Consider the following 27258-nt stretch of genomic DNA (forward strand, 5'->3'; position numbering starts at 1 on the left):
AGTCCATCCCATCATTCTATTATAATGGTTTTTGTAAATAATTTCAGTTTGCTTTAAAGTAAGTAGAAAAGTAAAAGTTTAGAAATAACAAAAAAGACTATTTTTGTGTGCAATTTACCAATCAATCGGCTCAGAAATAAATAACTTGTAGTAAATTTTATAGTATGAAAAAGGTGTTCCCTATAGGTAAAAATCACAAGAACTGATTCTAGTTACAGATAAGTTTGAAATACTCCCTCCTGTAAAATTTAGTATGAGGTACAACATATATCGGGATGTCTAGAAACACACTAGATATACAAATATGGCTATTCCAAGCAATTGTTTTTAATTTTTGTTTAATTTAAATTAAATTTAAAAAGTTTGCAAGAAACATGTTACATTACCTGCAAGACAAGTATATTTCTTTAATAGTAACATAAACTCAAGAAAAATGTTTTACTGGAGTACAAACTTGACCATTACATGGTCTACATACGTATCGAATCAGTAATGAAAACTAAACATAAAAGTCTTGTTTACTAATTGATCTTGTGATTCTTGGATTAAGCATTTTAAAAATGCTAAATATTTATGCATGATTAACGTGATGAAGATGGTGATGAATAAACCTATTTTAATGCTAATATTCAAATATGCAACAAAGCTGTCCTAGACATCCAATACAGCAGGCTGGACTAGTTTGCTAGTTGTAAATGAAGAAAATCTGAAACTACCACAAAGAGTACTCTTATTATCAATTAGTCTAGTGTTTTCCCTAGCTTGTTTTAGCATGGTGCAGCACCATGCCTCAATGGTCTAGCACCATCTTGCCTTAACCAGTGCCATGCTGCCCTGAGATTAAAAAGCCTTTTTCAATAATTGATTCTAAAATTGCCTTTATGAAACACTACAATTTTTTATTTATTAATTAATAAAAATATTTCTGTTATATATTTTGCCATTCATTTGTTAAAGCAAGAACATTAATTACATTTATGTTTATTTCAATTATTGTTTTTGTCTTTAATGCAAAAAAAGTGCCCTGAAAATGGTGAAAATGCCCCCAAAGTGTTTTGTCTACCATACCTTGCCAAATTTCTAGGGAAAACATTATAGTCCTTTAGTTTAATTTTTTTTAAATAATTATAAAAAAACAAACACAAAACGTACATAATAAAATGAATTACAGCTGGTCTCATGTACTCTCTGGATAAAACTCAGACATAGGATTCCCAAAATCTTTCAAAGCTTTTAGTAAATATAAATATACACACACACAAACACACTGAAACTCCTCTAAACCGGACACACTCTGTACCAAGTAAAAAGTCTGGTTTTGAGATGTATTTGTTTACAGAGGTTCTCTTCTGCACAAATATTTAAAAAGGGACCTTGAAAAACGTCCGGTTTTGAGGGAATTCCAGTTAACAGAGGGTCCGGTTTTGAGAGGTTTCACTGTAGTACAAAATATGAAAAATGCATGTGCATTAGTGGTTAAAATTTACTCAAATAATGTTTAGAAATCTATGATCACTATATTATGCTAATGCCAGTAAAATCTGACCAAAAGGTCGATTAGTCTTTACTTTAGTTGAGTATATAACTGCTGATGCCCCTTCTTGCTTTCAGACAATTCAGTATAATTTGAATTAAACCAAGAAAAACTATCAAACAGCATATAATTTATTTTTATTTTTTTTAAACTGATAGTTTGCCGATAGTCTTAAAGGCACTATCCTAAGTTTGCTATCATTGTAGCATATTTCTGCTTACTGGAGCTTTTTTACAAATATATTTGCATATCTAAACACATTTTATTGTTTAAAATATCAATGTCTTTATTTTCAAATGTGTCTCAGGTCATCCTAATGATCGTAGTTGCCCAAACTGGATTTTCCCTCCCAGTAATTTCGTACATATGAACAAATGTATATTTGGAAATAAAATGAAATTTGAACTACTGTTATTCACAAACGCTGATATTCTGAATAAAACAAATATATTTAACATTTATTATTTTTGCAAAAAAACAGCTCCATTAGTCAGTAACATTTTAACAATAACAGCAAAACCGTGACAGTCTCTTTAAAAATAAAAAGTAAAATAGATAATATTACTGAACATATTTTGTATCTTAACCTAAACCTAGATGCCAACACTGATAGAGCAAAATAATAATATAAACAACACCTCGGTGTTAATCTTATTATTATCCACAATAATAATCTTTTTATAAAAGATACAAGAAAGAAAAGAAGACGGCTCATAATTCAACTAACAATGATAACACACTTTTATCAAACACTGTCATGGTAGTGATAAAACAGTAATAAAAAAACAACAAACACTTTGTCCTAACAAATAATTAAACGATGCTTAATTATGTGGAGTCACCATAGTGAAAATGAACAATCCATTCCTATTATGACAACCTGTTCCTTTTCAGTCTTGTTTTTCATTACAATAAGTTACAATGGTTACAGTAGTTAACAGTGTATGTTCATTTAATAAGTTATTTTGATGGTGTACAAGTTGATGAAGCTGGGGAACCCATTGCTAATGCAAAATTTAAGTGGTCCTTTTCTAAATAAAAAAACATAGAGTGATATCAAATTTGACATGCATGTCATAATAAATTCATCAATTTTGTTTTTTCCGTCAGATAATTAGCACCTTTAACAATCGGTTATTCTGTTGCATATTTTTTTTAACTGTCGAAAGACTAAAAATATTTTCAAACAAATTTTAGCAACCTGATGGCCATATTGTTTTCTAGCTTAAAACCTACTAGTGGTCACTTAAAAGCATGGTTAACCAGTACAAATTGTCAATCCTTATCAATACAGCATTCTGCTTTTAAAACTGTTTAAAGTGTGTTTTAGCAGTAACCTGCTCATTCAATATCACTGAGCCTAATTGATGACACAGCACAAGCTATTATCAGTTTTACTGATGGAAACCATTCAACACAGCCATACAAAGAGATGCCCTCCTATGCCCTAACAAAAGCAGCAATAGGCAATGCCATTTGAATTTCTAGCAATAGACTGACTAGACAAAATAAGCAAGAATGGATTGTAACCTATGTAATGTAATAACATTTTTGCAAAAAGTATTGTGGTATTGCATCAATAGAAGATAAATACAATTAAAAATACATTGTAAACAAAAATGAAGCGTGTTAATAAAGTAATGAAAGTTTTGTATGTGCATGTTAACTCGTTCCATTTTCTGCAGGTTGTGGTGGGTTAGCTTGGACTGGTGGCATTAACACAGCTCGAAGCAACTGATTTAGCTGGGCAACCTCTGGGTCCTGGCGTTCATACAGTTTCAATGCTTGTGTAAATCGAATGATTCCTGTCAAAATTAGACAATGAAAAAACACAGTTTTTATTATTTTGCCTCTTTGCTACATAGCAATTTTTTTTTTTTTATTGTTTTCTAATTTCAGGAATATTTAACCAAACCTCTAACCCTAGTACATTTCCCCAACACATGGACTGGTCTGAACAAAAGTTCAAGTTTGTTTTGTTTAATGACACCACTACAGCACATTGATTTATTAATCATCGGCTACTGGATGTCAAACATTTGGTAATTCTGACACATACTCTTAGAGAGAAAACCCGCTACATTTTTCATTAATAGCAAGGGATCTTTTTTATGCATCATCCACCACATAGGGTAGCATATACCATGGTCTTTGATATACCAGTAGTGGCACACTGGCTCGAAAAGGAAATAGCCCAATAAGCCCATTGTTGGGGATCTATCTTAGACTGAACGTGCATACGGCAAGTGCTTTACCACTGGACTACATCTCGTCCCTTGGTCTGAACATCATAACAGCTAATCAAATGCTAATCATCTTTCACTGTGTCCATTTGAAAATTAATTATATTTTCATACTTATGGCTCCCCATAATGGGTTAACATTAGGGTTATGGTTGAGAAGATCATACAGTAATGATAAGAGTAATTACTTTTGTTAAAAGGTTAACTTCAAAAAACAAATCTGCAAATTTTTTTGGGGTATGGCACCATACCCGTTTTACTCTCTGGCAGAAACCCTGCTATTTTTATTTTAAGCTGGGTCCTGAGTTGAAAAAAAGAAAGAAAAAAGGAACATACCATCCCCATCTCCTCTGAAGCCATACTTTTCGATGACCTCCATTTCAATCTGGGTGGCAACTGGGAAGACAATTTGCATAGTTTTCAACATATCGTTGCCAGCATTATCTCGGGCCTCTTCTAGTCGGACAGCATTCTCCGGCTGTTTGAACGCTTTCAGCAAGTCCTCCAGAACAGCTAAAAATGAATTTTACAGAATATAAAAATATACAATGTTTGATTACCGTATTACTGACAGAAATGGTAAATAGAAAGAGGGTTATACTAAAGCCTGTAGTAGCATGACGCAGGGCTAACTCTGGCACTCGCCAAATTGGCCAATTGCGAATTTTAAAAAACCACTGGGAAATTTTATTTTAATTTGACGAAATAATTATATGTAATAATTGATATTTTGTTAGTAAATAACTGTTTCAGCAAATTTTTTAAGTTTAATAGACAATTTGGCGAAATGTTCTGGTCACCCAGAGCTAGCCCTGAAACGATTAATAGCAGTTTATGATATTCACATTTGTTTACCTTCAGTTCGATGCACTCTTTTTCAATTTGCATAATAGTTTATTTACATTTTTTAAAATGGCACATCACCGTTTCCATAGCTTGCATCCTGACATGGTAAGGCCAACTACAGCATTTAATTCTGCTGCAGCTGACACGTTTGCCTGGGCTCTTGGTAAAATGATATTTTTGTTTTGTAGTCAAGACATATTTTTGTCCTTTCAGTTGTTGTTTTTATGATATATTTATTTACAATTCTTTTACAAGTGACTGTTAAATTTAAAAATAAAGTGTTTTGCTCTTAAAATAGTTTATTAAGATGTATTGTATGTGTAATATGTGGCTTACTTGTGGAAAGTATTGTGAATAAATCGAACCATCCCTAAATATCTGTCCATTTTATTTTTAATATCCATTTGTACATAAAGACTTGTACAAGAACCAAAAGAAAGATGTAGCACTGTCAAATGGTGGAGTGCAGGGGACAATATGTTTTGCATACTAAATTTTATTTAAACCATGTGTACATGTATAAGTATATATATTCATTGTAGCAGATTCTTTTAATCTCTTAAATGCCATATGACATCCTCTGTGTATTCGAAACATGTTCCTAAATGTTTCGAAGAGGCATTGTTTGTGAATGTGGTGTGATAATAACAGGTCTTAATCATTTGCGAACGCAGTTTTCAATACACAGCCCATTTTTTTTTGTATCTGAATGCACCCCCTTTCAATAATGTTTCGGTTAAATACATATGTGCTAACTGATTTATTACTGTAGTGTGTGTATTAGTGATTAATATATCAAACATTTGTTATCAGCAAACTCGAAAATTATTGATGTAAAGATATTTAATGTCAAACATAGGATTGTTGTTGTATTAGAGCGGGAATCTGTGACTATCATTTGGTAGGCACAGATTGCACAGTTTTCTCTGGTCATAATGAGTGTCATAACTGTCCGTCTTGCTCTCTTACAGGTCAAAGGATTCGCGCTACCATTTACCCAATTATTGTACTGGTAATGTTAACTGCCATACCATACAGTACTTTATTATTCTATGTTCAAACCTTAGTGTCTGAGAAAATATTTTTAAATTCAGGACTTCCTTATAAATAGCAAGGATTTTGACAAGAATTAAACATTCATTATCTAAACTGTTTGGTCCTCACTCCTTTCCTTTCTTCCAGGTACTGATTTTCATCTTTACTTAAATTCTTTCGGTCTATCCTTATTGATAGTGGAAATAATTTTATTCTTTCATTTTTGTCATCTTGATTTACTAAACATGTTATTATGTATATATTAATTAGGGAGAGGCCTTAATATAGCAGGGCTTAAACTTAATGACAGCAATTACTGTTGTTCAGATATAGATTGCTGTATATAGAGAGCATTACAGACGGCACTTTTGTCAGTAAAGCTCCTCAAGGCAAAATGTATACACCTGATGTACATTATCTGCCAATATTTAACATTTGAAGTCTGTCTACATCCAGCTAAATAACCCTTCAGTCATGTTTATTTGCTGCATATATTCATATATATATATTTTTTTTTTATTGCCATAGGCAGGCTCAAAATTTACATCGGTGGGCGGTTTCACTCATGACAATTCATTTAAAAATTCCTGTTGGAGACAAATTCTTATGTTCGAGCACTGTAATAGGCGTTAGACTGTTGGTCAATTGAAAAACGCTATATACACTTTATTGCGAAATAAATGTTGTGAAAACCAATTAGCCGGGGGGAGGGAGGAAGCTTGGGGTCGAAATGTTTGTGTCAATATCACTGCATTCATGAAGTGGTCCTCAGGCCCTAATCTAGAATTGAAAAAGTAGGAGAAGAAAGAGGAGAAGTTTGATAAAAATAGGCAAAGTGAACATTTATCAGTACATTTCATAATGTTTTGCAAAGTTCCATGTTCATTCTAAAAAAAAGTCTAATTATGCACTCGGTTCTAATTGTAATATTTTAATATAAAATACTAGTACTACTACTCCCAGTAATGAAATTTAAACAAAACAATTGTATGTTTCATTAAAAACATGATATTCAGGGCTGACCATATCCTAAAATTTTCAATTGCCCACCAGGCAAGTAACTCTCAAATTTCACTTGCTCACCAAAAAATTAACATGTCCCAGAATGTAAGCAGTTTAAATCAAAATTAAACTGTATGTTTAAAACAATTTCACATCATACTAAATATGTTTATTTCCTTTAATTTGTGAATGTAAAAATAACAACAAAAAATTGCTATTGGCATAAAGCAAAATTGGAAATGAGTTTATGATTTTTTTTTAAACTTTAACACTTTGGGTTAATGATTTCACAGTGAATAATATTATTATTATTTTATTTTTATTCATTCATTCATTATTTTATTGTGGGTTTTTTGTTGGGGGTGGGAGTTCTGGGTTGTTGTTGTTTTGTTTTTTTGAGAGGGGAGGGTTCATGACGGACAAGTTTAAATATTTAAAAAAGTATGCCCCTTTATTTTTCAAGATGACTTTTACTTGTAGATGCAGAACATTGCATTTCTGGACATTTAATTTTCAGGGGAAGTATACCCTCAGTTTTCCATAGAAATTCTGACATTTGATGCTCTCGACATGAGTCCAACACACAGTCTTAAATGTTAATTGCATGTATATTTAATACATCAATTTAATTGGGAAACAAATGCAAAAATTTGCAGATGGACAACCTAATTTCATAACATGAAACGCTACTACATTAGTGAAAAATGACCGTCCAGTGGGAATTCCCTGGTCTCGTTTTACATCACACATGTGTTGCGTGAGCTCACATAGATAAAGTGAAAACTAACTTTACAAAGAGTCTACTTATCCATTTTAGTAATGTGCTGGATTATAACGTTTTAAACAGCTTTTTCTCGATTCTTCAACATTTTCAGCAATTTACTTCACGGACACAGACATAAAATACCATGATTTACGAATAAATGCCTAATTTCTTAAATGCCTTCAAAATGATCGGGCGCTTATTCAAAAATGTGGGCCTACATCCGGTCAAATACGGTACAAGATATAACAATCTGGGGCCTCACACACACACACACACACACACACACACACACACACACACACACATGCTTGCTGCAGACTACGGAATTACAAAAATTGCAAGTGTACAAAAAGGATAAACAGGCATTTTGTTTTTGGAAATTTTGGTTGCCCAGCAGACAATTGAATTGTAAATTTTGCTTGTCAGAGCAAATTTTTACTCGTCTGCGAGCGGACGAGTACTTTTAGCCAGCTCTGATATTATTAAGTAGTCGATAATGTGTTTTTATAATTAAATTAGTATTTTATGACATTACTGACATGAATGTGGCCAAGAATTAACAATGCTCGATTAGTCACGGAAAACGGTGCTATGTGCGACGATGTACAGTCTGGCATCAAAGTACAAATATGGACGTAAGCTATGACGGTAAACAAGTCTTAGTCTGGGTCTTGATGTCTGTTGTGTTATTTTGTTTTTGAAATCAGATTACCCGGTAGGTTCTAAATATTATGGCTCACCATTGCTAATAACTTGGCAACTTCAACTGATTTTTGGCAAAGAAAACATCCATTAGGTTCTGGTTCTCTTGTGTGCTGTGTTTATAGGTAATGAGAAAAAAGGAGATTTATCATTTTTTATGTGAAGGTTGGCTCTACATTAAATTTAAAAAACGGGGGGGGGGGGGGGGGGGGGAGATCTAGAGACACATTTTAGTTAGTTCATCAAATCCTTATCAAGCTAAATGTCATTTTGACATTCATTCGTAATGCAGGGCTGAATCATCGAATGTAATTATCTTCAAGAAGTTCATGTTTAATGATGTTAGGATTGCGCGCTGTGCATTTTGTCCCAGAATATATATATTGGTTGAATATGTTCATTTTAAGCATAGTTAACACTACGTTTTTTTAACATGTGGAGCGGAACTAGTTTTGACCAATAAACACAAAATAATGCACCTTTACAATCTTGAACAGTAAACTGATTCATGGAGGTCGCCATATTTGAAAGAATAAAATAAATGATAAAATGGGTTTAATATAAATTAGGTTAAATATTGTAATAAACAAATCAAATTAATTTATTTCATTTAATACTTATATAATATGAGGAAGAAAGCAATAAAACATATTCGTATTATAAAAGACAAATACATGTATATTTATCGGTTAGTTGTTACATTTTTGTTCCAAAGTTGGTCCTTCCGGTCCTGCTAAACACCGATATACACACAAATTAATCAACCTCAACATTATGTTTTTATGTAAGTTTAATACAAATATTTATACAATAATTTTTATTTCCCCGAATTATCTCTGCAAAGATTATGTGAAGAATCGATTAATCACAAATAAACGTTAAAATGGGGGGGGGGGGGGGGGGGATGGCACATGCCACTGTGATGATCATGACGATAATGGTGGTGGTGGTGATGGTGATGGTGATGGTGATGGTGATAATCTTTAGTTAAAGAATGTTTGATAAATAGTAGTGGCCTTCTGTCTATTAAATATTGTTATACTACATTTAAAGTAATTAAACAATGTAATAACAAAACAAAACAAAACAATTCTTCATTAATCTTAGAAACTAAAAGATAAGAATAGCCATGACGAATATAAAATTAATATAAACATATATTTTTTTCACATACCAAATTTGTATTACTGCTTGATCGATATAACCATTAAAAAAATAACACAACTCCCGAGTAAAGTTTTACTAAGTTTTCAAATACCATTGTTATGAATTGTTTTACATTATGTTGTAAGAAAATTCCCCTTTTAAAAAAAAGTAAAAGATAATAGAATCTGGAATTGCATTTCATGTTTCCATACCGTATTAATTATCTAAAGGAGTGTTTAATACATTTGATTTTCTTGTGATGGGCCTTGGCAGTACAATTCAATTCAAATCCTTTATTTGATATATGGATAATATAAAATGGCATGACATACATTGGACAACATAATAAGAACATAAAATGGTTAAAGATAGATCGTAATCTACATTTTTCTTCGGCAATAAACGTACTTGTAACATCACCGACATGTTCCTCAAATTGAAATAATTTGGACATTTTCATTGAAATATTTGAAATTTAACACTACATACACTATACATATTTGCATCTGCAGTCATATACCATAATTGAAAGTCATTTCGAACCATTACAGATGTGTAATGTCAGACGTGATATCACCCCGGTAGTGTCTTTTACGAAATAACATCACATTTCAAACTTCTATAAGATGCAAACATCACCTGCAACTGACTTTCTTTTCCTTTTTTTTATTTTATTGACAACCATTTAATTTTGTGAATGAATAAATGTGAAATCTACGATTGAAAACACTATACTGTTTTGGTCCTTGGTTTTTGTGTATGTGACTACTTGCAAATTGTGAAAAGAAACAAGTCAAAATTTTGAAAAGAAGGCCCAATAAATTGTTTTTTTTTAAATGTCTTGGTCCATTATGTTATTATTGTTTTGAAAGTTATATTAATTCCCAGGACGCTGCTACACGATCGACATAGAAGTTGGCAGTTAGAAAAGGAAATACCAAATGAAGGTCTGGTCAACTCAGGAAAAATGGAAATAACGTGTTCTGAATTTGCAGCTGTCAAAATAAAGTTAAACAAAAACAAAACAAAACAAAACAAAAAACAACAACAAACAAACAACAACAAACAAACAAAAACATTGCATATTTGTGGCAAAATGCAGTATGTGCAACTTCTTTTATGATATGGTCGATTCGCTTCTATATATTGGTACAAAATGACTAGGGTACGAAATGACTAAGGTACGAAATGACTAGGGTACGGAATTACCAGGCAGACAAAATGACTAAGGTACGAAATGACCAGGCAGACGAAATGACTATGACACCAAGTGACTATGATTCCTAAGAACCTTTATTATATATTTTTAAAATATTGGAATTATTTTCACCTTCACTCCCCAACTCGGTTCAGAAAGAATAATATAGGCCTATATTATTTATTATGGGATTTTAAAATATTTATTTACTTTTGTTGCCTGTAATTTTGAAATATCTCTGGTAGTTATGGCTTTTTGTTTGTTTCAGTATAATTCGTGAGGTTCCGGAGTTCCGTCATTTAACCGGAAGCATATCATTGATACGTCCATTTGACATCGGACCAGTCTATATTGAAATCATGCCTTCAATCGACGAGTAAATATTCTTGCTTATATTGTTAATCGTTTGATTTTTATTGCTTAAAATCATACATTAACTTTGTACAGTGTTTATCAATATCATTTTCTTTATTTTCAGTAAACCAAGCTGGGCAGAACAGGCAGAAGAAGGATATGATGATAGTAAGAATAATACCCGGCCCAGCATATGGGGTCTCACAATATGCTTTTTATTGTCCGAACCAAATTGTTAACAACTTCGAAAAATTACTCTCCTACCTTTAATTGCCGTTAGATTTCCTCCAAAGTTTGTCAATCAGAACTCTTGAAAAAACCATTACAATGACACAAATTCCACATACCAGATGATAACTATGTCACCTATATCGGGAAGGGTACCAGACGTTTCGCCCCCCAGCCAGTTCGCCCCCAGTTTGACCTGTTTGCCCCATGTACCAGTTTGCCCCCAAGACGATTCGCCCCCAACTGTTTGCCACCAAATATTTGTCAGTTCGCCACCTACTTTTAGTCAGTTCGCCCCCAGTGATTTGTTACTTTTAAACAATTATTGTACCGTTTCTTTAGAGGGATGTTAAAGTGTGTGTGTGTTTATTTTAGGTTTATACCAGCAGGAAATTGTTATGAACTAAAAAAGAATAAACTGCCTTCCAAAAGCAAAACATAATTACTTGATTTGTATTATCATCCCATGGTAGTGGTTTCTAACTGTTCAACACAGGGTGGAAGTGAGAAAAAAGAAAGAAAAACACTTTTTGTCACACGAAAAAATTAAATACCGGTACTCCATTTCACATAGTCACATCAGCGCATACGCGACATAAAGTAACAATCCCACGCTCATGTTACAGCCTAATAAACTAGTTGATTAATATTTTATGAAGGCGTGTTTTGTAGTAACCCTTTTATTGTTTTGAATCTATCATGTCAAAACAATGATACACGAACGGATTTAGACGCTAAAACAACACATGTCATCTGTTGATAGAAAACATGGCTCAGGCCGAAACAAAGTACTTGGGAGTAATTTTTTTAACATAATTTTCATGTTGAATCCAACCATCTTTACACTTTACTGGCATTGTAACAAAATACATTTTATCACTTTGAAAATTTTCACTAGTACTGATTAAATGTTTTAAGAGTAAACTCTTGATATTGTTGTACCGGAAATGTCTCACCGACTTGAACAAGTCATGTGCGTTCTGATTGGTCTTTTATTCTAACAGTGTAACTGAGTGTTTAGTGTAACACAGAACAAACACGTATATCAGAACAGAACTTTATTACACTTGGGTGTAAGGGGTACATACATATTCCATGACTCCAGGATTTCCATGACCCGAACTGACTGGGGGCGAACTGGTACCTTTGTTGGGGCGAACTGGTTTTGCACTTGGGGGCGAACTGACATCCTATTTGGGGGCGAACTGGCTGGGGGGCAAAACGTCATGGATTCCCTATATCAACTTCGCTGAGAGCGTATAGGGCAAAAACTTGAAAAAGCATGTAATTTTGTGCCAGCTGCCATTTTGGTTTAAACATTATTTATTAGCAAATCTTGAAATCAAATTTGGGATTGGCCAACAGCCAAGTGCCTATATTAAGGCCTCTCCCTACATTTAACAAATATACATGTTATACATCAAGATGGCTAGAACAATATTCAGAGTATGACAAATATTTTGAAAAGTCACTAGCCACAGGGCTAGTGGGTTTGTGAAAACCACTATCCACCAAGATAAAGCACTAGCCCAAATTCCTGATCAATTATAACTGGATTTTTATATAATTTTTGTAACATTACACATTTACGAGTATAACAGTAAAATAAAACAAACACTTAAATCATGTTGTAACTTTCAGTTTTTTTCGTGTCGTACGTTTTGTCTTTTGTCAAGTGTGATCTATCGTCATTGTCCCGTTTTTGTTTTTGCCCCCCCCCCCCCCCCCCCCCCCCCCCCCCCCCGGGGAAAATTAATTGAGCAAACTCTTGGTTGGTATCTAAAAACAATATCAAAATAATTAAATTTAAATGAGGGTACGACAGTGTCGCCAGGAACGGTGATGCCAAATACAGGGCATTATTCCATGTCAGACCGATATCAAAAGAATATAACCATCTAATCCGTTGTTAATTGATGAACAAAAGAGGTATTATCTTGTATCGGCAGCTATGACGTTTTATCCAAACCGATACACGTAATAGGCCAAGCCGAGTCATTGCATATGCGGTTACCATTAAAGTAAATTGTTTTCCTGATTGCCGATAACCACATGTTAGCGAAGTGTTAAATTAAAAAACAATAGGTAAATAAAACAAACACTGAAATTCAAAGCATGGCTGGGGTTTACTTGATTGAGATTAACCTGTCGTCGCGATTGATGATTTCCAAGTTCTTAGCCTAAAACATGTGCGAGATTAACGACCACGTGACGTGTCTAACCAATCAAAACACGCATGTCATTAGACTTTATTTCCTGTGCCAGAAACTTGAAAGGGAAAGGTAAACAATGCATGCTGTAACTGTGACGATGTAGAGATAGCATGTTACTGCAGTTTGCAGACCTAGCTCAAGTGGATTATTATTATATACTCATTGCGTTGTTGATATTATTCGATGACAAACGTCACAATCAAATTTATTAAACGAAATTTCAGCCGAGAGAAAAAGAAAGAAAGAAAACAAAAAACCCGCGATGACGAGAGGAGGGGGGAAACCACTAGCCCGCAGGGGCTAGTGGTTTTGCGTTTCTCACTAGCCCGAACTTAAAAACCACTAGCCACGGGCGTCGGGCTAGCGGATTTGTCGAACTCTGCAATATTGCAATAAAGATAACACGGATAGTTGGGGGAATAGAAGAGAGGAGTGTGTAGAAGAATCGAAGAATAAATAGGAAACAGAATGGTTAAATCGTTAAATGATCTCGAAATGCTTACTATTAATAAGAATATTCTGAACAGATTTAAATATAGATATTATCTTGGGCACTTAAATTGGAATCTCCAAATAGCAAAGTATGACACTTGAGATTATAATAGTTCAGTAAATGGGTATTGCGAGCTGCAACATATATTGGGCAAAAACATAAAAAAAATTCTGCATCTTAACTGGATGGCCACAAATACAAGAAGGGGTATCTGTCACATGTCGTACATTTTGACTTTTTTTGGAATATTCTTCAAGAGGGGTGAAAGGATAGGACTCAATCTAACAACGTCATAACATGTTATGATATAAAAGCAAACGTGATGACGTCATATTATTTATTATTATTATTATTTTAATGATACCACTAGAGATAATTGATTTCATATTAATTGTGTCACATACTTTGGAGGCTTTCACCCCTCATGAAGAGTATTCCATAAACAAGCAACATGGAAGACGGCAGAAAACTGCATGTATTTTTTCCTATGCAATCTCGGCAAAGACGGTATCGGCGACATCGTTGTAGTCTCGTGTGTGGAATCTGTATATTTATAGTGGTTTTTTTTGCAATTTGTGTCTGGACAAACTTTGGAGCAATTAAAGGTAGGAGAGTAATTTTTTGTAGTTGTTAACAATTTAGTTCGGACAATAAGTTAAATACTGTTTTCTTTTAAAATCTTAAACACGATAGATTTCCACCCATTTCCCCAAAGTAATACTTTTTAGGCATGAGTTTTTGTTGACACTGACAATGTCAGTCAAACTGGTATGAGTTCGACCCATACACACCTTTTAATGGTTAAGCCTAAAGTTAAGGTAGTTTTAGGGATATGGTTAGGGTTAGTCATTAGATCCTTTGATATAGAGGGGTACGGGTCAAGCTTTTTCCGTCTAACTTATCCTGAGTTACCTGCAATTTTTAAGATATTGCAGAAACAAATTATGAAATATCCTTGCGTAAACGTGAACCATTCTATTAACAGAAAATGGTTTCTGCTCACACAAATTATTGTGTAAGATCAATTGCAGAACCAGTATGTCTGCTTGTTTTTTCCTCATTTGTGCAGTATGTTTTTGGCAGGTTTTTGTTAATTCATCAAAAAGTATTCCAATGTTAAAGAGTTTATGTGTGTGCAGATTCCTTTAAAACAGGTCATGTAAATAGACCGGTTTTTAGGATAGCCTGCTGACAATATTTTACGATACTGTGTCTATAATACACATGTACAGTATTATAAATCTGAAAACAGAGATCTTTAATTTGAATTTTTGTTTGGTTCATTCATGTCATTAGATATATATAGTGGTAACTAGTGCATGCACTACATCAGTGTCTGCGCTTAACTTTTTTTTTGAGTTGCCATCCGGGCAAGTGGTGACAGAACTTTCACTTGCCCGGATCTATTTTCACTTGCCCGAATAATATTTTCTAAAAAAACAGAAACACTGCCACTATCATAGTATCAACATTTTAATTGGATTTGCAACCAATATGATAATGGAATTACAGCAGTACCAATTGGTATTGAACATTATGGTGCAAAATGAACCATGTGAAATGACTGATTCATCCCATTTTAAAAATAGTAAATCTAAGATAACCAAGAATTTTTTATTTTTAAAGTTTTAATAACTCACATGCAAGACTTTTCATGTGTTTTCAGTTGGCCTTCCTCCCCCTGAAGAATTTGATGATAAAAATGGCTTGAAGAAAGTCATTGAATACAAACGGAATGATGACGACAAGTTGGTCAAGGTATTTTATTTGTTCAGAATCTGAAATTTTTACTGCTCATTGTTCTTGTATGAATTTGGTTTAATAATAATTGTATAATTGCTGATTAGCTCGTGTGTCCTCTAGCCATATTCTGTGTATATATGAGGATACGGCGACGGTGCATTTTATGTAACAATTTGTCAGTTTTGAACAACCAAACAATCGCCAAGTACTCTTATCTAAAATACCGGCCTCGGTGGCGTCGTGGCAGGCCATTGGTCTACAGGCTGGTAGGTACTGGGTTCGGATCCCAGTCGAGGCATGGAATTTTTAATCCAGATACCGACTCCAAACCCTGAGTGAGTGCTCCGCAAGGCTCAATGGGTAGGTGTAAACCACTTGCACCGACCAGTGATCCATAACTGGTTCAACAAATGCCATGGTTTGTGCTATCCTGCCTGTGGGAAGTGCAAATAAAAGATCCCTTGCTGCCTGTCGTAAAAGAGTAGCCTATGTGGCGACAGCGGGTTTCCTCTAAAAAAATCTTTGTGGTCCTTAACCATATGTCTGACGCCATATAACCGTAAATAAAATGTGTTGAGTGCGTTGTTAAATAAAACACTTCTTTCTTTCTTATCTAAAATACACATATTTTCCTAAATCGGACACCACAGATCTTTACTTTGATCCTTTTTGTATTAACTCATACCATTAAACTTACATGTTAATAACTATCACAAACGCTACAAGAAGAAACCTAATACCCCAATCAAAAACTGCCTGACTCCGTGTTTCGGATAGGGGGTGTTGGGTTTCTTCTTACAGTGTCTGTACTAGTCGGACGTATAAATTTAATGTGAGTAAACTCCAAAATAATCGTACTAAAGTTCTGTGGCATCCAGATTTAAGAAACTTTATTTATTGTAGACTGGTTTTTAAGAAAAAAATGAAGTTTTTAACAGTAAATGTACTGTAGCCATTTTTTAACATAATCAGAGTACAGTTGGAGGACACTTGAGATATATTGCTGATAAAATAATATTATTTTTACGTGTATCAACATCTGCCTATCATTATCATGTTTGTTAAACATTTTTAAAATATTTAATTGTTTTTGCTGTACTAGTAGCTTCTTTCTTTTAGTGTTTATATTTCATATAATAATTTCAGTGAGAGACAATAAATACCCTTATATTTCTTTTCAGATCATCAAAACCTACAAGGTTGAGACAAGAAGAGTTTCAAAGTCCATAGCCAGACGAAAGGTGTGGAGCATTGTCATTGACAATAATTAAAACAGCTGTCCACAGGGCTGCTAGATTACAGGAGCCCCTCTCCCACGGCTAGTGATATTCAATGTTGGGCTAGTCAATAACTACTATTGCCATGCACGGCGGCTAGTGAAAACAAGTTGTCAAATGCTGCATTTAAGTCTTATTTTGTAAATATGAATATCCTGCCCCCACCTCCATTCCCAATCTTAGTGTTTTAAGCTCTATCTCCATCTTTAGGTGACATTATTACTCTTATTAAAATTGTATTTACTTAAAGTAAAGTAGGGCTAGTGAATTTTTAATTGTGGTTTGTAAATTAAAAAAAATCACTTATCCCATGGCTAGTGGATTTAATAAAAATTCTAGAAGGCCTGGTCCATGTAACAATTAAACAGTCCCTATAATAATCATTGAGTGTAATTTAATTTTTTTTTTAAACATAACTCACATTGATTTCTATATGTTATTTTTTTAATTATATTTACTTGCTGATACTAATTAATTAATGGCAAATGTAACCCAGCCCTCTTCATTGCAACTGATTTGGTTGCATATGTGACGATTGTTTTCATTTAGCGAGTAAAACATTTCATACTATCTATATAAAAATACAAGTAGGCATCATCTGGCTCCTAGATGGAAAAGTTAACATAGAGGGTAGTAACCAAAGAATATTTTGTCAGAATGTTGGTGATATCACTACTGGAAATCCATTCTTCCTAGAACTTGACCAAAGACGGAACTTGTCTTTGTTATTTATTTACCAAGCAATAGTTTGTGCATTTAATAATATATGTTGAAAACGTACAGGGAACATTATGTTCAGTATCACTTCACAATTTAATATGCAAGTGTTAAAGATCTCTACACAATTTTAAAACATTCAATAGTAAATGCTAATCAGTTTTCAATTGATCAACTATTGCTAATCAAATGTTTAAAAACAAAGTTTTCCACAGTGTATACTAAATACTGTGAAGGATTTCAGTGAGATTGCAGGAATACTGGAAATTGGGTACTGCCATGCACTGTGTATTACTGTCGCGTACATGCCAGTCTATTGTGCATTTTTGTTGTTGTTTATTTTTGGTTTTTTTAATTCTTAAAAGTTCCTTCTCTTTTGAAAAAATAAGTTTTTTCATGTCTTGGTATCAAAATCATTTCTTGGAATGCTTGAAAATTTTAATGAACAAATATTGTTTATTAAACCAGCTGACAGTATGTACTAAAAATGACTTTTTTAAATGAACAAATTCTATCAATTTATAGGACTTAACTATTATGTTTTGAAATATATTTTACACACGGTTTATATCTACATTAGGCATGGCGCAAGTTCGGTGCAGCTGAGCGTGACCCACCTGGACCAAACCCAGCCAACACCATCATGTCTGAGGAAATCATGATGCAGTTTATACTGAACAAAGAGGTAATTTGTTATCAAGAGTTATGTCCCTTGCATCTCAAGTAAATTGTTGAAACGTAACACCGGCCTCGGTGGTGTCATGGTTAAGCCATTGGACGTAAAGCTGGAAGGTACAGGGTTCACAGCCCGGTACCGGCTCTCACTCGGAGCGAGTTTTAAGAACTCGGTGGGTAGATGTAAGACCCTCTTCTATTTCAATAACCGCTAACAACTAACCCACTGTCCTGGTGGGACGGACAGCCCAGATAGCTGAGATGTGTGTCCAGGACAGCATGCTTGAACCTTATTTGGATATAAGCATGAAAATCATTTCAAAAACCACTAAAGAAAACATAACACTCATTGGCAGGTTTGTTATTAGTGTAATTTGGAAAATATATTGTTTATTCATTTCAAGGTTTCATTTAGATAAACTGATAAAAGGATTGTCAGTACATACATTAATGTAGTTTGGAAATAAATATCTGCAAGGACTAAACTATTAGCTAATCTGTGAGTAAGCATAACACGTGGTGGTTTATTAGATTGTTATTTGTGAATGGGTTTTTTTCTGTATTTACTTTTATGTTGACATGCTATACATTGTTACAAATGAGGAAACCCCCCACTTTTACAATATTAATTTGAATAGAAGTCAGTGGTCACATCACACAACATTAGTATTATAAATTTTCCAGTCTTATGGAACTTTTTATTTTGTGATTTATTACTTCAGAAATAATCATCGATATTTGACTTCCTTTTAGCAAACAGCCAGTGAAGACGAAGACCCACTGGCCAAGCTAAAAAATCAGAAAATTGTACAGTGTCGAATCTGTAAAGGCGACCACTGGACGACGAGGTGTCCTTACAAAGACACGCTGGCGCCGATTCAGGAGAAACTCAATGAAGACCAGAAGTCGGAAGTGGCACCAGCCACTCCTGGAGGGGCAGCTGCAGGGGCTAAACCTTCACCAGGAGGAAAGTATGTGCCTCCCAGCATGAGGGAGGGAGCATCTAAAGGCAGAGGGGAATCCATGATGCCCCAGAGGAAAGGTAATTCATGAGATTTAAGCTTAATTATTTAGTTTTGAATGAAATGAATATATGAAGGACATTGCCTTCTGAAGCAAATTTTCTGGGGGGTTTTTCAAAACATTTTCTCTGGGAGAATGTCTCCTTGATTGCAATAAAATTTTAATAAATATTATTTAAAACTTCATGAGATTGCTCACATGGCACGATTTTAGTAGAGTGATCTTTAGCTCGTAATCTTGCTTGTGATAGGACGAAAGACTAAGTGAATATTGGTAATTTTAAACATTCTTAATTACTTCACTCTAAGAGAGTATATTACCATAAAATATTTACACTAGCATTGTCTTCTATTATGTGTGTGGGGGTGGGGGGGTGGGGGGGGGGTAAAGTGCGTGTCTGATGCATGGTCAGCCTAGGATCCATCATCGTTGGTGGTCCCTTAGAGATATTTCTTATTTTTCCTGCCAGAGCTGCACAACTATTATAACAACATGTAATATGTGCTGTCCTGTCTGTGGGATTCTTCATATAAAAGATCCGTTGCTTTTAATCAAAATCATTAGCCCATTGTGAGGTGACAGTGGGTTTCCTCTCCGTAGTAATAAGTTACCATTATTAAAATGTGTTGAATGTGTCATTAAATAAAAAATTCCTTCTATTCTTCAGTTTTCCAATTTCATAATGGATGTGGAATGATATATATGTAACAAATTAATGACATTAAAAACTATAATTTTTTATTTTTCCTTCTTCTTCAGATGAAGCGGCTACAATCCGAGTAACAAACTTGTCTGAAGATACCAGGGAGTCAGATCTTCAAGAACTGTTCAGACCGTTTGGTCCGATTTCGAGGATCTATTTGGCAAAAGACAAAATTACTGGACAATCAAAGGTGAGATTAATTTGTTTCAGTCTTCTGTTTCAGTATGCTGTAAGTTGACTGTGAATTGCAAAAGAACCAGATTTACCAGTCCAGTGATTCACAAACATACATACAAAGCTATTCCCAGGTAGTTGTAAGGCTTCGTATCAGTGTGATTGAAATTAGAACTTAATGTTCTCTCTGTTAATAGATCAGGGCCCTGTCATGGACGGGATTTACCTCAGTCAGCTGAGTGCTCGCTTGAGGTGCTTGAATCGCAGGATCAAAAACCTCAGTGGATCCGTTCAACTGATTGGGTTTTTTCTCATTCCAACCAGTGCACCACAACTGGTCAGAGGCTGTCGTATGTGCTTTCCTGTCTGTGGGAAGTGCATATAAAAGATATCTTGCTGCATTAAGAAAATGTCGCAGGTTTCCTCTAATGAATACGAGTCAGAATTACCAAATGTTTGACATCCAATAGCCGATGATTAATATATCAGTGTGCTCTAGTTGTGTCATTAAACAAAACAAACTTTGATGTGCGGTCAGTGTTGGATCGATCCCCATTGGTGGGCCCATTGGGCTATTTCCCGTCCCAGCCAGTGCATCACGACTGGTATATCAAAGGCTGTGGTATGTGCTGTCCTGTCTGTGGGATGGTGCATATAAAAGATCCCTTGCTGCTAATTGAAAAGAGTAGCCCATGAAGTGACGACAGCAGGTTTCCAGTCTCAATATCTGTGTGGTCCATAACCATGTCCGATGCCATATAACCATAAATAACATGTGTTAAATAAAACCTTTCCTTCCTTGCATCATAGCTTTACATTTGTGACTAGCAGTTATACCTGTTGTATGTTTACATGTGTTTGGCATCTATTTCATGCAGAAAATTACATCATTACGAAAGATAGTGTGTTGTAAAGATGAAAGAAAATGAAATATGTATAATTCAAGACTATATTAATTTTACTGTTAGTAATAGAACAAACTGAGGTTTAGTGGTAGATTTTATGTTTATGTGCAAAACTAAGTTTACAATATTTTGTAAAATTGGTCCTTAACATTTCTCGAGGCTACCTTTCAGCTGTGAACTGTAATTTCATTTTCAAAAAACGAAGAAGAAAGGAATGTTTTATTTAACGATGCACTTGACACATTTTATTTATGGATATATGGCGTCAGACATATGGTTATGGACCACACAGATTTTGAGAGGAAACTCGCTGTCGCTACTACATGGGCTACTCTTTCCGATTAGCAGTAAGGGATCTTTTATTTGCACTTCCCACAGGCAGGATAGCACAAACCATGGCCTTTGTTGAACCAGTTATGGATCACTAGTCGGTGCAAGTGCCTTGCGGAGCACTCACTCAGGGTTTGGTGTTGGTATCTGGATTAAAAATCCCATGCCTCGACTGGGATCCGAACCCAGTACCTACCAGCCTGTAGACCGATGGCCTAACCACTATGCCACTGAGGCCGGTTTGATTTTCAAGTGCATGATGCTACTGGTATATTTGTGTCAGTGGTGTTTACATTGGTTGAACAAGGTCACCTGGAAATGAGATGATGTTAGCTAAAAGTGTTTTGCTTAGTGATGGATGGAGCCGATTCAGATTGCTATGAACTAAAGCTGCATAATGAAATTGTCCAACATAATAAAGTTAGGCTTTCTAAATATATATTAATGAGATAAATAATGCAAACTTAATCACAGTTTTCAATTCACAGTTGAAATGAATTGCCAACAAGATTAGCGTAAGACTTGATTATTGTTCTTTTGTATTTGTTAAGTCTTAGTAGAAGACAAATCTGTAGTAGATGTTACTGGGTGAATTCTCTCAGAATAGTCTTGTGAATCAAACCAGTTCCTGTTTTAAATGCTGGTGTCTGATCTATATGTAAAACTATTATTTACTGGAGACAAGATCAACAATGTAACAGCAACCGTTTACATCTTGCATACCACAGACAATTAATGCATTTGATATCCAATAGCTGATTGTCAACAGTGTATTGATATTTTAAAAAGTCAAGAGTTGAATTTATTGAAAGTGTTTATCCCTTAATCACGCTAACTTACCTATACAGTCATGTTTATTATCATCTTCATAAATCAAGGCTAATATTCGTTCCTCGTATTCAGCCTTGATATATGTCGTCAAGATTACTGATATCCACTACTAGCGCCCTCTATTGGAAGAAAATTTGTAACACCGATTATGTCCCTTACACGATGACATCGCTGACCAATCACAGCATCGGTAACATGTGACAATCTTGAAAGCAGTATCAAAAATTAACCGCCGGACGCTGATGCTGCCATCTTTATTTACAATAACAAGGGAATCTATAAGGAGCGTTGCGATTCGTTGCAATCAGATCTCATCGCATCCAATGAAATTTAAGCATTTTGTGGCACGATTTCTTGACGACATGTATCAAGGCTGAATACGAGGAACGAATATTAGCCTTAATTTATGAAGATGGTTTATTATTGAATTTATGATAAAAGCATGTGTGTAAACATACTACGAGTTCTCGTTCTTTTGTTTCTTTGGAACCAGTCTGACCTATATATTGTTATTGCAGGGTTTTGCCTTCATCAATTTCCACCGGCGAGAAGATGCAGCTCGTGCTATTGCTGGTGTCTCTGGCTTTGGGTATGACCATCTCATCTTGAATGTTGAATGGGCAAAGTAAGTTGGACATTTTCTACACTTTATAAAAGTTAAAAACTAAATTTATTATTTTTGTTTTTTGATATACCTGTGTATAAAAATTGGTTTAATAGATTTAAAAAAAAATAATATTATGTAGGTGAAAATTTATCTGAAATTAAAAAAAATAAAAAAATATATATAAAACCCACCTACCCTATGTAATTTTCATTTCAGCCTAATTTTGCTAAGTTCGATCCTAAATCACTGTCCTGTTTTTGCTTGTGAATACCAATTATGAGAAACATGTCTCTTTAATAAATATATAAAAACTAAACAATGTTTTTGTTTTCTTGCAGGCCTTCTGGTACCAGCTGAAGTATTTGTATAATAAACATGTAGAACTCTTGTACTGTGGGTTAAAATGTGGTCAGTTAATGTAACAGATATAACTGAAATAAAATATAAAAGATGTACATTTGTTAAGATTGACATTATAATTGATAGTGACGTTGGTATAGTCTCTGAACTGTTTTTCTGTTATTTTCAAGTAGGCTACACTGGGACTTTTTATCAGAGTTTTGAACTAACCAGTTAAATGGTTTGATCCATGTTTGTGTTTTGATGTACATGTATCATTGTGTTATTACCTGTTCGATTTCCAGTTTAGTGTCGTGCTAAATGAGGAGGGATCAGAATATCCATACTCCTCAATGTTAGATTTCTCCCTATCCTGCAAGTTCTCCACAAACTGTCGACTTGTCTGTGAGAAGCGAGTGCAAGGATTAAAAATAACCCTGCTGTAAACTTGTATTTAGTATAATTGGCGACAACACGTTTATCTTGTTCTTCCAATATCTAGTAGTTCATGTGTTCAGGTATTGTGACGGAGTAGTTTCCTTAAACAATCTGAAATTAAATTTTAATTCTATCATGTTTTAGACAAACCCACAGACTTGTAACAATCTTTACAGTACTTTATTGATATGTCTAAGTCTGTATCTATCTATTTATCTATGTACAGCCCACCCTCACTGAGGCCCTATTTTGCCATCTATTCTTTACCAAGAAGGTAATGAACATTAGGCCAAACATCTAAAATAAAACAGGGCGGGATTTAGCTCAGTCGGTTGAGTGCTTGCTTGCATTGCAGGATCGAACCACCTTGGTGGATCCATTCAACTGATTGTTTTTTTCCTGTTCTAACCAGTGCACCACAACTGTCAAACGACCGTGGTATGTGCTTTCCTGTCTACGTGTTAGAATTGCCAAATGTTTCACATCCAATATGCGATAATTAATATGCTCTAGTTGTGTCGTAAAACAAAAGAAGCAAACAAACGAAAATAAAACATCGAGCAACTATCAAACTATAAATTTAAATGCACAGAAAAACTGGACAAAATGATATCTTAGCAAAAATGTGGTAAAACATAATAGACACTATTTATTTTGTTCCTTTTATAAAAATCCATCTAGTAATATGAATGATATAATTACATTCATTACCTTAAAAAGTCTAAGCTGGACCAAAAACATTACGAGCCTAGGTGGCATGGGTGCTGAGAAATTGGAACTGATAGCTTGTTGCATGGTGGCCATCTTTGATCCAAAATGGCCACCATAATATATCTTGGATAAATGGTCCCTATTAAATGTTGATGATAAATGAGGCAATGGATAGAATATTGCCACCTTTTAGTTGATTTTATGCAAAGTAATGTGGGTTTTTCACACTTTTTCTGAAATATTTTGAGAAGACCTTTTTTTTTTTTTGAAAACAATTTAAAGTTTAAAGTTACATTATCTGTTTACCATATTATAACATCATGTACAAATGTGAAATACAAGCTCAAATGCTCTTTTAAAAAAGTCGTGTGTGTTCGCTATGAATGGATATCGTCAAACGTATACGCTTGATTCTTCTTCGCCTGTGTCGCCATAGCTCGGCAAAGCACAAACGACAACTTCTTGTCGGTTTTAGTTAACACGTGCGTTTGCCGATTTCAAATTGTAGCGTTCATCTCAAAAAATTAAAAAGAGAAATCTTGCGCTGTAGTTAAAACCGGTTTGATCTTGACATCGTATTATCGACAGTCGTACCTTCCTATTTCAGAATTGATATTTTATAAAGTGTTAGTTGAACTTTCAGTTTAGTATGTATACTAGTAACATTAATCATGTATATATTTTTAAAATAAAATATACTAAAGTAGACAATGAACGTTTTCACTTCTTAATTTTACGTGTTAAAATCGACAAATTCAAATAAATATTATTTCTTTTGGAAAGGGTAAAGTTGGGGGGGGTGAGGGGGGTTGTTTAACGACATCAGAGATGAAGCATATTGATTTAGTAATCATCCGACCCCATACAACCGTAAATAAAATGTGTTGAGTGCGTCGTTAAATAAAACATCCTATCTTTCCTTCCATCTGCTGTTGGATGTCAACATTTGGTAATTTTGACATATAATCTTAGAGAGGAATCGGGTGCATGTACAGGGAGAGGTTATTGGAGGTCGAAACCCTTACTTGCCCAAGCTTAAAAAACACCTTTTTAGGTCTAAGTAATAAATAAAAATAACAGTCTTGAAAAATGTTACGTAGATCGATCACAGTACCCTCTTCCTCTACCCCTAGAGCGTTAAGTAATTAGTAACACCCCCTTACATGTAACGCGTATGCCAACAGCTGGCCACTGTCAAAATTTCAAGGCAAATCCCCCACTCGCCGACCCCTGGAAAGGCGTTGTACCATACCTCTATGGATATAAATATGGTTAAATTTGTTCACAAATTGCGAAATCTCACGTGATCTCTTGTTGGGGAATTCTATACTTGTGATAAGCCAGTGAAAACCGAGATCGGTACGAGCCCGTCAAAAGTGTTCCACTTTCAAAATCATGGCTTTGTTTTTGACCTGGATAAACCAGCGTAGTGAAACCAATGCGGAGTGCGGCGTCATATATGCACCAAACGTAATTGGATTTTCTGTTCTATATGCTTAAATAATAAAAATATTCCAGGGAATGTAGTTTTAACAATGACCTCCTTAATTACTCATAGGGTGTCTATTATTCACATTCTGGACAGTCAAGACAAAATGTGTCCCACATGCATGTAGTACCATTAATGCCAATGTGTCAGGTTTTAAAAACATTTTGATCTCTGTGATCTAATTATTAATTCAATTTGTTCATATCATATATAAGTTTGTAGAGTGATTTAATATCAACATTTTGGTTGGTAATATATGAGACTTATGTTCATAGGTGTACAGGTTCCCATTTATAGGGGGAGGTCAGGCTGGCTTTTGCCCGAATTAAAGGGACATTCACGAGTTTGGTGCATTGTAAGATGTTTCCGACTAATAAAATATTTCTACGATTAAACTTGCATATTAAATATATTTTCTTTGTTTAGAATATCAGTGTCTGTATACTCAGTGTGGTCGTCTTAATATTTGTAAGAAGCCCAAAATGTACCCCAAAAATATTTTAAGAAATAAAATGAAATTTAACCTAGTACAAATATTAGAACGATCAGAAACACTTTAATATACAGCCACTAATATTTTATGCAGAAATATATATATTTGATATGTAATTACAATCGTAAAACGTCTCTTTGTTAGTGGATAACATCTTTAAAATTTCAGCAAACTCAGAAATGTCCCTTTAATGCCAATGTGTCAGGTTTAAAAAACCTTTTGATGCCTGTGATCTAATTATTAATCCAATTTGTTCATATATATAAGTTTGTAGAGTGGTTTAATATCAACATTTTGGTTGGTAATATATGAGGCTATGTTCATAGACGTACGGGTTCCCATCTTTATGGGGGTGGCTATTGCCCGAATTATAATAAAATGCCGGAATCTGGATAATACAACTTATTCATAATAGCATTACTACCAAACAGCTATATTGGGTTTGCAAACGAATCGCTACATATTTTTACATGACTTACAACTAATTATGAGGGTAGAATGATAGAAATACATGGTAAAAGGTCTCAGGTTAGCACATTTTCCCCGAATATCTGTAATTTTTGCCCGAATTTGAGATTTTGCTTCAGCACAAGAAGGGCAATTGCACCCCCTGCCCCCTGTCTCGTACGTTCTGTTGATTGGTCGCAAAGTTACATTTACAAAGTGATATCCACCAAATGTCTGCTCGTCACAAAAGTCTATCGTATTAATTTATTAACTGCAAGCATGGGGCTATTCTTAAACAACATGGGATTTTTCCAGCACGTTGGATTTCAGCATCTGGCACATGAACTAGTTGGTGGTTCCAATGTATTTTTCTTTTTCTGACCAACACAAAAGATCTCCAGAAATTACGGATCTCGTCCATGGACTAAACCTCGTCAGAATCAACAACATGCACGAATGCTTCATGTATAAGACATGTTCCCACATAAACCACTTCTAAAACGTTTTCCCCTAGATAGATTAACGGGAAATGTTTTTAGTCAATATCGAATGAATGAATGTTTAACGATACCCCAGCACACAAATATATAGAGGAC

The 27258-nt window shown here is 34.5% G+C and overlaps 2 protein-coding genes across 2 annotated transcripts; one reads left to right on the forward strand and one right to left on the reverse strand.

Moving 5' to 3' along the window:
- Nucleotides 1-1652: 1652 nt before the first annotated feature.
- LOC121383985 (protein C10-like) lies at nucleotides 1653-8650 on the reverse strand. The gene is made up of 3 exons (XM_041514119.1): nucleotides 8608-8650; nucleotides 4114-4290; nucleotides 1653-3339 (listed from the first exon to the last, which is right to left on the reverse strand). Exons 1-3 carry the CDS (start codon nucleotides 8648-8650, stop codon nucleotides 3197-3199), a joined length of 363 nt encoding a protein of 120 aa, XP_041370053.1. The 3' UTR covers nucleotides 1653-3196.
- A 2103-nt stretch (nucleotides 8651-10753) lies between these two features.
- Nucleotides 10754-23198, forward strand: LOC121384114 (eukaryotic translation initiation factor 3 subunit G-like). The gene is made up of 9 exons (XM_041514350.1): nucleotides 10754-10848; nucleotides 10951-10994; nucleotides 15427-15518; nucleotides 16685-16744; nucleotides 18078-18182; nucleotides 18926-19214; nucleotides 19955-20088; nucleotides 22657-22763; nucleotides 23084-23198. The coding sequence occupies exons 1-9, from the start codon at nucleotides 10832-10834 to the stop codon at nucleotides 23100-23102; spliced, it is 867 nt and encodes a 288-aa protein (XP_041370284.1). The 5' UTR covers nucleotides 10754-10831; the 3' UTR covers nucleotides 23103-23198.
- The last annotated feature ends 4060 nt before the right edge of the window (nucleotides 23199-27258 follow it).

Source organism: Gigantopelta aegis, chromosome 10, assembly GCF_016097555.1.
Source record: "Gigantopelta aegis isolate Gae_Host chromosome 10, Gae_host_genome, whole genome shotgun sequence".
In the NCBI taxonomy this organism is placed as follows: domain Eukaryota; kingdom Metazoa; phylum Mollusca; class Gastropoda; order Neomphalida; family Peltospiridae; genus Gigantopelta; species Gigantopelta aegis.